The 11,066-nt window shown below is 43.4% G+C and overlaps 1 protein-coding gene across 2 annotated transcripts; it reads right to left on the bottom strand.

The window, feature by feature from the left end:
* Nucleotides 1–526: 526 nt before the first annotated feature.
* LOC119285120 (ankyrin-1-like) lies at nucleotides 527–8,268 on the bottom strand. Of its 2 annotated transcripts, XM_037564336.1 has the most exons (11): nucleotides 7,988–8,268; nucleotides 7,629–7,790; nucleotides 7,314–7,445; nucleotides 6,639–6,778; nucleotides 5,862–5,972; nucleotides 5,624–5,749; nucleotides 4,763–4,915; nucleotides 2,940–3,041; nucleotides 1,120–1,290; nucleotides 950–1,029; nucleotides 527–753 (listed from the first exon to the last, which is right to left on the bottom strand). In XM_037564336.1, the coding sequence occupies exons 1-11, from the start codon at nucleotides 8,130–8,132 to the stop codon at nucleotides 690–692; spliced, it is 1,386 nt and encodes a 461-aa protein (XP_037420233.1). In that variant the 5' UTR covers nucleotides 8,133–8,268; the 3' UTR covers nucleotides 527–689. The 2 variants fall into 2 exon arrangements, with proteins under 2 accessions (XP_037420233.1, XP_037420234.1); XM_037564337.1 differs by lacking the exon at nucleotides 5,862–5,972.
* Between the last annotated feature and the right edge of the window lie 2,798 nt (nucleotides 8,269–11,066).

The raw sequence follows: 11,066 nt of genomic DNA, 5'->3' as shown, positions 1-11,066 counted from the left end.
TGGGGACGACAGCCGAGGAGCGGCGATTTGAGGCTAAGAGAGGAAGGGCATCAAAGGGACGGCAGGGTGGCAAATCTAGGTGGCGGCGGTGCAAATCGGGGCGGCGGAGCATCGGTGATTCAAGGCGGAGAGGGGAGCGAAGGAGGGGTGGCACACGGCCGGATCTGGCGCGGGCAAGCAATGGCAATGCAACGGGCGAATGAGGGTGGCGGCGGCTGTGCAACAGGCAGAGAGAGCAAGAGGGAAGCAAAATGAAAGCAATTAGGTTGTTGACGCGCGGCCGCCGATTTGGAGCGATTTGACATCTCCAGTAGGTGGTTGCATCTCCACGTGTTGTATTTTACATCTCCTAGAGGTGAAGATTTAATATTTTTTTTGTATCTACATTATCTGTTGGAGAGGGATTTGGGGGCCTTAGAGATGAAGAGTTAGTTATTTTTGCATCTACATCATCTATTGGAGATGCTTTAAGTGCTGGCCATTTGACGAACCACATCCATAAGGCTAACCAATGCCATCACAAACCTGACAACCAGACTAAGATCAATATATCATGCTAAACAGTGCCCATTGACAAACCAGAGTCATAACAAGGCTACGCACTGAGAATTCTACCTCTAACACTTGCAATATGCCTCTACTATGGCATCTAAAACGGGTTGCACGACCTCCAGAGCCGACATGTTTCTCTAATCAGATGGTTTGAAGCTTTTTCTAGCGAAGTGGTCCTTTTTCATGGCCTCAACAGCCTCCCTGCAAATGTGAAAATATTAGTGCCTGGTTTAAACTTGTTTGTAAATGTGAGTGAATAAGCATGAAACAAGATTGTCTCATCTTCGCCACATAGATTTAGGTAAAATAAATAAATTTACAAGTTACAAGTCATGGGCACAAACATTTTCCATTTAAGAACTCATCAAAGATATTATATGAAAATAAGATACGTTACCGTAATGCTTTCTCCATCTCGGCATTTCCAGGGTCCAGCTTCAGTCCAGCCATGAAAACATCACATGCTTCTTTATACTCCTAGCGATAATTGAAGGCAGATTACATATGGAAGGTGCCATATGAAGAAATGCAAAGTGAAAGAGTATAATCTGAAGTTATTTATTTGACCTTGAGAAACATGAGAGCAACTCCCTTCCTGTAGTAGCCTTTCAACCATTCAGGGCGCAATTCAATGCAAGTATTAGCATCAAGCAAAGCCATATCTACTTCAGTCATTTGCATGTGGCACAGGCTCCTATTCGAATACAGTGTTGCATCAGTCGGGTCCAACTCAATTGCCTGCACCATAACAGACAATTTAAGTAGGGAGAGCCATATTACTATCAATCAACAAACAAGTAAAATTGCATATATCTATTCTGAAGGGTTGACAATGTATGCGAGACAACAGCCTAATTTACTCGGCTAGCAAGACAACGCATGTTCTATGTCTACCAGCAATACATACAAGTCTGGCGACACTTGATGATGGTTATAAACTGAAACCTGAGAACCAGGGTTTCTCAAACCATTGTGGGCTTCTTCTAGAGGGCTGCTGAAGGTGACTTAAATTTTCAATAGTTACCAACAGTTAATGGTTGACGAAGGTTTCCAAACAGCACAAATATCACAGTACATGTCGAAATTGGCTAGAGAAACCCTGCAGTAGTATAGTGGAACCAACTATGATAAAATCCCACGTCTTAGTTTGCCCTTTGCCCACAAAGGACCAAGTACTTGAGTAGAAAGTACTCATTTGATTAAATGTTTCGTTATGTTCTTTAATTATTTCCACTCCTCAGGCCACAGGAGAAGACCCAAATGACCTTCTCTTCCTCCTTATCCTATCATCTTCCTCCACTCTGATGCAAGCCAGCACCAGACCTCAACCTGAGTTGCTTCGAGTGCCGCCCCTGACATACTCCCTCCATTCCAAAATAGATGACCCAACTTTGTACTAAAGTTAGTACAAAGTTGGGTCATCTATTTTGGAACGGAGGGAGTAGGTCACAAGCAGCAGCGAGTGCATCTCAGAGTGGATGTTCCCAATGGTGATCTGTAAGCCTCGGCCACAAAGACGTCAGACTTGAACCTTGAGTGAGACTCTTGAGCACAATGCTGTCGGAGAGAGGGAACAAAACAAGCACACCTGGGCACAGAACGCAGGGCCCTGGTGGCATGCGTCAGAGGAGCCCTTGAGCACAGAGGGACAGCATACTGGGAGATGAGCGACGAGCTCGGGGTGGTGGCAGTGAGAGGAGGAACCTGTGAAGAGGTTCAGCATCCCCCATGCCACTCAAGTACAGCTGTAAGCAGCAGAGGCACAGCAGACCGTGCCAGACACAGAGACACCCGAGCAGCTTGTGCGGAGAAATTTGGAGAGCTGGAGAAGCCATACAGTGGAGAAGGGTAGGGGCGGTTTGACCTTTTGGCATCAGTTTTGAGAGCCCATTTAGCTCATATTCTTGCTAGAGCATTTTATCAGGGCCAAAGCACCATGCGTCATTTGGGATATTGCCAAACACTTGGAGAATATCATTCCAGGCAAAGGGCAAACTAAGATGAGGCACTTTATAAAATCTCCTAATTAAGTACATTATTACCTAAGAACTGTGTTAATCCATGGATAGTCTGTCTACAGTGTTAAAATGCAGAAATATAGTACAACACAAACAGAAGCTCAAATTCTGTATCGCAACAGCAAAAGGTTTCCCTTTAATTGTTCCATGCATATGAATCTTGCAAAATTTGCATCCAAATAAACATTTTTTGTTGTTTTGCTCCCTATCTAAATAGAAAGAAAATCAAAAGATAAATGATAGACTAAAGAAACATACTACACAGAAAGGTAGAATATGCCTGACATCACCAATACAGTTGCTCACATTATTGCTAGTGTTGATCAAGCATTAGAGTAGCATTACATGATTCCTCACATTAGTACTAACCTCGATGTAGAACATTGACGCGGCACGATAGTCCTTTCTCTTAACAGCTTCCTCACCGCATAATTTCAGCTGGACTTTGGTATTGTCATCATCTTCCTCATCCTAAATCATGGAGAAAATTAAACACCGATTAGAATATAGACGTAAAATGTCCAAAACCTACAGAGATGAAAGATAAGTTTTCATGTCGAGAAAGGTTAAAGTAATTTGATGAGACATTCATATAAAAATAAAAAAGGTCAAACAAACAAATAAGTCTAGTTTCTAGTCACTAGGTCCTGTTGGTGCTTTAGATCACCTTCACTCCTTGAGGATGCGCTTTCTTGTTTCTGTTCTTTGCCCCTGTTTGGATGTAATGCTGTGGGGCATAATATTGGTGATATTTGGACCAACTATGTACGCTGGTAATCCAGCTGTTTGGCTCTATAAAAAAACTCAGTTGAAAGGCCTTATCTCCAAAAGAAAAAGAAAAACTTACTCTGCACATTTTTTTTGTAATCTTAGGTTGCAACAAAGTTGATAAATAATTAACAGTTTCCTTTCATTAAAAAATATATGGTGCAAACCAACACTTTAGCCTAGTATACATAAAGTGCCTAATAGGAGGCTAGGCACTGCAAGCGCTACATTTATTCAGAGCAAACAAGTAAGGACTACCATGCCATGGTCCACAAGCAGTTACGCAATAACATTTACAATTAACCAAACACCAGGGTTTCTAGCTCGAATCAGTCGGGGGGGGCAACGTGCCTACGCGCTATGTGACAACAAAAACGCCTACCGCTCAATTGTGCTAGGAGTGCACTTACTGCACCTAGGTGTGCTTAGGCAAGATGAGCACTAGGCAGTGGCAAAACGCAACACATCATAACATATAATGCAGTTCTGGCATAAAAATATACATAAAGACCTTCTGTTGATAAGATCAGCATCCACCAGACGTTGAGACGCAAAATTGAAAGTCACTCAAGTAACAACATATTTGGGTACATACCAAGATTATAATGAACTAATATGAACCAAAGTGTCAAGATGGAATTTTAAGCAACCATTTCCCTTGCTTGACTTCATTGGCATTTCACATTGCACCCATGAGACGTTCCTTCTTTATATGTTTACTTGCACATGGTTTACTCGCTCGGTTCCCTTTGGGTGTTTAAAATACATTTTTTCCCTTGTCATACTTAGATCAATTATCCTTTCAGTCATTTTAAATCCTTGGAGACCATAAAACAAAAAGAAAGAACACTTAAACCCAACATTAACTTATTTCTTCTACTGGGACAATAAAGTAAAAGTCACAGACATTCCTTCTCATTAAAGCAGTTTTCATACTGACAACAAATGTCAAACTCATTGAAATGTGTCTCTGAATTGATCTTTGGTTTGTGATCTACATAATAAAATAATTTAAAAGTGAAAAAATGTGAGCATAGCACTAATACGAATGCTACTTTGCGAACTATCTTAAAGAATATGCCCTAGAGCAAAACACGGTTATCAAGAAATTCAAGCTGGCCCCACTGAAAAAAATAATAGAGCTAATCACTTCACGTTGCTGAAACATAGGGACAGTTAGGAATGCAAGCCTTAGGCTTTGAATATCTTAATGAAATACAGAATTGTCAAGTACTCCCTCTGTAAACTAATATAAAAAGGGATCTAAAAGGTCTTATATTAGTTTACAGAGGTAGTACATAGGAATCAATTCATACCCTGGGCTTGGAGCGTAATACAGAATTATCAAGTACATAGAATTCAATTCATCCCCTGGGCTTGGAGCGTGATACAGAATTATCAAGTACATAGAATGCAATTCATACCCTGGGCTTGGAGTGTTTTGATTTGGCATTAGCAAGAATTCCGTCAACAGTCCAGTTTGATATAGTTCGAATGGGAGAAGTTAAAGGAAATAGTAACTCCACATGCTTTCTTCTTCCACAGCTTGCTGCGAGTTGTATTGGCATGGCACCACACTGTCAAGTAACAGATGGATGAAACATGAGCCACATGATTTAACAACAGAGGAGGTTATTATATAGCTACTAGAAGGGTTACTTGGAGAAAATGTAGCTACTAAAAGAAGAAGAAAAACTAATGTGGACCTAGTCAAGAATCTTGCCAGTATTCATTACACAAAAAATTTATATAATGCAATAAAGTATAATGGAACATGACCCACACACTTAAAAATGTCAATTGAGGTACTGCTTCTAGAAGTGTCAGCGTGCGGCCAAATCACACATTCATTGAAAATTATTTGGAGCAAGTGCATATGAACTTCTAGTTCCTCATATTAGTACCCTTATGCTCTACCAAGCATAAAACAATTTCCTGAAGTAAATCAGATTAAAATTTCAAGAGTCGAGAGCTCACAAGGCACAATTTTAAATAAATGGCAAATGTGCAAATTTGCAATCTTACATTAATTAGTGGAAATGTGCAAAAGTTGCCCCAAGTTGTTAGATTATAATCTGAGAGGATTATCGTACATTTGATTTCATGCACATGATGATCAAATTGCAAAGGCAGAGTTCTGTATTTAGAACATAAATAGGAAGATGGGTTCATGCTAGTTGCTGGACTGTGCCCAGTTCCCTAGATAAACTCATTTAAGGAAATTGTAAGCACTATGGGATACGAGCAAGTAGAAGAATGCAAAGCGAAAATAAAATAAAACTCACATGACTATTTGGGATATTAGGGTCTGCACCAGCCTTTAGCAAGTACTTCATGCAGTCAGTTAACCCGTAAGTAGTTACCACTACCAAGGCAGTATCGGGATTAGTAGAATTTACATCTGCACCTGCCTGTAGATATGGATTATATAAAACTAAAAGTTGTGGTCACTGCAGTTTTTTAACTTTTCATGCAAATAGATATTCGCATAAGACACCTATATTATTTTCTCTATAGAAAGACCTCGACAAGCAGTTTCACACACTTCAACGAAATAGACTCTGGTAGTCCTTCAGAAGTAGCACTTAGAGCTGCAATCAATGGTGTACCTAAAACTTCTGAAACCTTGTTCGGCTACAAGAAAAGATCAGCTTGAGTGAGAAAAAATAACCGTAACATACTACAGAACACGCCACGTATTAAATTCTGGAACAAAAGATGTAAAAAATATATAGAGGAAAATAACAACGTACAGATATGGAACATGTTTCCACACTGATGAATCTCCTTTTTTTAGGAGGATTACAGAACTATTATAGGCTGACAATTTGCAGTAATTTCTTTTTATATAAATGGACAAGTCCCTGGTGCAAAGACGGTTTTTTCTTCTCAAGTTTCAACCATCTATGGCATAGTAACATACAAGATAACACTTACATTGAGTGGCAAGCCAAATAAGAAACTGCACATGGTACACCAAGATATTTTTTAAAAGCAAAGGGGCAGGGGAGGCCCCCATGACAAAAAAAATTTAACGAATATGAGTCCAAATTCACGTCCGTGAGGACTTGAATGCAAGTAGCTGGGTAGTACATCCACTCCCCTATGTTCACTTTCTATTGCACCAAGAGTTATCCTCATTCTCCATATTGATGGAGGTTCCTAAAGCTATAAGACAATTTGGCATTTGGCATTTGTATGTATCTGCTATGACATCTGCATGGTGCTATAACCAAACTGAAGATCACACAAAAAGCATTTGTAAATTGTAACAAAAAAGTTGTGGAATTAAATTATTACATCTGCATGGTGCTCCAATAAGACTTTCATGACACTGGCCTTCCCATAGTAAGCAGCAATATGTAGTGGTGTCCCATGAAAATAAGCTATATCAACACTAGCTCCTCTAGATAGCAATAGTCTTGCTGCTTCGTGATGCCCTAGATAAAAGGCACAAAGAGAGACAATAAAATGTAACCATGAAAAGAAAAGAAAAACATTTCTGGACAACAGAACATATCCTTAAGGATTTTGATCACTACCATTTCATGACTTAGCAAGAGGCCGAGCATGCATAAACTGTGATGGTTATTTGGAATACAAAATACTTAAAGTAGCAGAGGTAATTACCAGAACTGAACGCCATCTCAACCGTGGGTCAAAAAGATATTTAGTAAGCTAACACTTAACAGATTTTGACATCCCAAGACCAGCAAGAACTAGTAAAAAAACAATCAAATTAATCTGTTTTCTCTTACGAACTTGTACGAACATTGAAACTACACTTTGGTAGATGTGCAAGAATTCAACATCCAAGCGGAACAAAAATAAGAGCCACAAATGACCAAGTGGCCTAAATGAAGAGTTCCAGACTGCCCAGTAACAATGGAAAATTTATCTTTCATCTTTACATCGCAACAAATTAATAAATGTAAAATCTACAGATGAAAAGCTAAGTATAAACAGAGATGATACCAAATTTTGCAGCACAGTGAAGAGGAACAGAGCCTGCGTCGTCTTTCTTATTTGGATCTGCCCCGTTGTCAAGAAGGTACCTAACAACATCCATTTTTCCATCCAATGCAGCAGCAGCCAACGCAGTTACACCTAGCAGCAAAATCAGAGAAAAGTAAACTTGTGCAATCATCGACATCCGTAAAGGCATGTGAAATCGAGATGAATTTAATGTGATACACATAAATGGAAAGATTTGAAGATGGGTAACATTGCAAAATTGAGCTAATCAGAACAGAAACTGAATCAATCTTAACGCAGAAAAGGTGCACATACCAATTTTGCTTCCAGCATTGATGTCAAAGCCGAGCTCCTCCACCAAGCACCTGCACACATCAACTTTTCCCAGGCGCGCGGCGGCCTGAAACGGCCCAACACCTTGGATGGACACATCCGCAAGCCACGCCTTCTCCTCCGCGTCCTTGCCGCTCGCCAACTCTTCAACGCCAGCACCAAAAATCCGCGGGTCAGACACAGGCATATCGCTCATTACATACCGAAACAAGCACGCGCATGCGCAGACCCCATTCCCGCCAAAACCCTAGCAAATGCGACGCCGCATCAGGGGGAGCCGGCGCCGCGCGGCCGTGCGCGGCGAGACCCTTGAGATGTGGGTGCGACGGGAGATTGCTCACCTCTGAGGCGGCGGAGGTCGCCCTCGGTGGCCGCGTCGAAGAAGGCCGTCTGCGGCGAGTCATTGCCGGGAAGACCGCCGTACGGAAGCGCGCGTCGAAGAGCGCTCTCGATGCCGAGCCTCATATCAAATCCCGAGCCGTTCATGGTCGCCGGCGGCCGGCGATGCTCTACTGTACTTGGGTCTTCGCCCCGAACCACCGGTGCCTCGAGCTCGACTGTTGCCTGTTGGGGTTTGGGGGTTTACCGCAGCAGAAGAAACGCCGATGAAAATATTGTTGTTTGGAACACGGTTCTGCACCAAAGTCCCTGCTCTGGTTTTATTTTGTGTATATGTGCTCATTGACACATGGGACCAATCTGCCATTGGCTCTGGTGTTTTCTTCTTTCTTTTTTTCTCCTTCTTCGTCTTCCCCAAATCGCCTTGCCCGAGAAGGAGAGGAGGTGGCGTGGGAGCTCAGAAGGGGTTGCGAAGCTCGGGAGCACATGAGTAACAAGCGAGAGAAGCGGTGGCGTGACCCACTCGGAATGTCGGGGGGAGCTTGGGAGGGGGTATGAGAGCATGGGAGGCCGTGGATTGGTGCGCAGTGTCGGGGCGACAACGAAGCTCGTTCTACGACGAATCGAGGAGAATAGAGCTCAGGAGGAATGGTGGAGCTCGGGGGCCAGTGGATCGGCTCCCAGTGTCATGATAGTAGAGGAGATCATCTGATGAATGGATCGGTCAGGTAATGGGGCTCAAGACAAGTGCGGAATGTGGGGTTAGGGCCGGTGGCACGCTCGCCATGTAGTGGGCGGGATGGACGACTGAAAGGACTGAGATGGACCTAGAGGGGGTGAACAGGGACAATATAAATTTCACTTTGATTATTAGCAAGTTTATGCATGCGGAATGTAAATGGGTGCTTATGGTTAGAGATAAGTGAAGACACTAGAGACGAGGATATATCCGATATTCACTTCATGGGTACTAAGCACCGTTGGAGGGGTGGGCGTTACCATGAAGAAACACCGACACCACGAAGGTTCACCCTCTTCTCCTTGAAATATCACCACAAAGATGATTCTTCAACCACTAGTGGTAGACCTGGAGGTGGTATCCAAACCTTGACAATCTTTTTTGAGGGTAATCACAAGTTGATTCCTCACTGAAGACTCCTACTAACGAGGTTATCCTCCACCTGGTAGGCCCACAGAGACATAAAAGCCAATGAAGGTCAATGGAGGCTCATGTCTTAATGACCCAAGATAATGTCAGCAAGAAAGGAGGTTTTTGTCAGCCGACATGAGGCACCCGTGGGAGGAATTAGGTCACCCGGTTCACAAAGCACCCCTCACTTGAATAAACTTCGCTTGGGCTACCTAGGAGGCCAACGGCTAGGAGCATCAATGGAGACGTCAAGCATTGATGTCTGGCGTTATTATTTTTATCATGTACAATTAAGAGCAAGTACAATAGAGCTGAGTCAGCGGGCTATAAGGAATAAATAAACTAGTATACTTCTGCTTAGTTGGAGGAAAGAGAAGAGGAGAGAAAAGGTAAGCGGGCTCTTCGTGAAGAGTCAGCTCTAGCACGTGCTCCTAGGCACTTCGTGAGAATGAAAGGTGGGCCACATAATAAAAAAGTAGTATACTCTTTTGATCTACTATTATACATGTTGGCTATAAGATGGGTTGTAGATGACATGGCACTGGCTTATAGCCAGCAGCTGGCTATACTTTTTACCATTCTCTAAGTGTGTACGTTACTTCTTGTAGTGGGCAGTGAGGGAGTCCTGGATTAGGGGGTCCTCGGATAGCCGGACTATATACTTTAGTCGGACTGTTGGACTATGAAGATACAAGATTGAAGACTTCGTCCCGTGTCTGGGTGAGACTCTCCTTTGCGTGGAAGGCAAGCTTGGCAATTCGGATATGTAGATCTCCTCCCTTGTAACCGACTCTGTGTAACCCTAGCCCCCTCCGGTGTCTATATAAACCGGAGGGTTTAGTCCATAGGACGAAACAACAATCATAATCATAGGCTAGGTTCTAGGGTTTAGCCTCTACGATCTCGTGGTAGATCAACTCTTGTAATACTCATATCATCAAGATCAATCAAGCAGGAAGTAGGGTATTACCTCCATCGAGAGGGCCCGAACCTGGGTAAACATTGTGTCCCCGCCTCCTGTTACCATCAGCCTTAGACGCACAGTTCGGGACCCCCTACCCGAGATCCGCCGGTTTTGACACCGACATTGGTGTTTTCGTTGAGAGTTCCACTGTGCCGTCATGTAAAGGCTTGATGGCTCCTTCGATCATCGGCAACGATGCGATCCAGGGTGAAGTTTTTCTCCCTGGACAGATCTTCGTATTCTGCGGCTTCGTACTACGGGCCAACTCGCTTGGCCATCTAGAGCAGATCAATAGCTGCGCCCCTAGCCATCAGGTCAGATTTGGAAGATTGAACTACACTACCGATATCCGCGGAGACTTGATCTTCGACGGATTCGAGCTCGTGTCAGGCGCGCCGCACAGTCACGACGGGCATGACTTAGCTCTGCCATCGGACGGTGTTCGGGAGATCACACCTGCAGTTACCACTACAAAAAAAAGACACATCCGTGACATTTTGGGCCGAACGAAAATTTTTTCTGTCATACATATGACACTTCTATGACGATAATTGTTACAAAACCCGGTATCATCATAGATGTGGTGGGGCCTACTTCTATGACAAAAAATCATGACAGAAAATGGGCTTTTCGTCCTGGGCGGGCCAGAGAAGCAGCTGCACGACATTCTTTGGGCCGTCCATGAAGGAAAAAAACGTGGTAGAAGCGAGGGCGAGGAAAATTTCGGGGAGTTCCCGGTTACGGTGGGAGGTCGGGGCCGAGCGATGCGCGTTTCTCTCGTACACGTACGCACGTGTGTGCGAGGCGTTGGCTCTAACTGAACCCGAGCGAGGCGTTGGGTTCTAACTGAATCCGAGCGATTGCACTGCAGGCTACGCGTTACTGAACCCGAGCGATCGATTGATGGCTGTTAACTGAACCCGATTGAGCGATTCCTTCGCTACTGATGCTAACTGAAGCCGATCGA

This window comes from Triticum dicoccoides, chromosome 4A (genome assembly GCF_002162155.2).
Source record: "Triticum dicoccoides isolate Atlit2015 ecotype Zavitan chromosome 4A, WEW_v2.0, whole genome shotgun sequence".
Taxonomy (NCBI): Eukaryota; Viridiplantae; Streptophyta; class Magnoliopsida; order Poales; family Poaceae; genus Triticum; species Triticum dicoccoides.
The sequence above is the reverse complement of the archived record's forward strand: the minus strand, read 5'-3'. Positions and strand labels throughout refer to the sequence as shown.

Excerpts from the sequence above, each read along its gene's own strand:
- LOC119285120 (XM_037564336.1), bottom strand. The coding sequence starts at position 8,132 with ATGAACGGCTCGGGATTTGATATGAGGCTCGGCATCGAGAGCGCTCTT. Across the intron at positions 1,291-2,939 it reads CGTCAATGTTCTACATCGAG|GCAATTGAGTTGGACCCGAC; the intron begins GTTAGTACTAAT and ends GTTATGGTGCAG. Across the intron at positions 1,030-1,119 it reads TTGCTCTCATGTTTCTCAAG|GAGTATAAAGAAGCATGTGA; the intron begins GTCAAATAAATA and ends AATTATCGCTAG.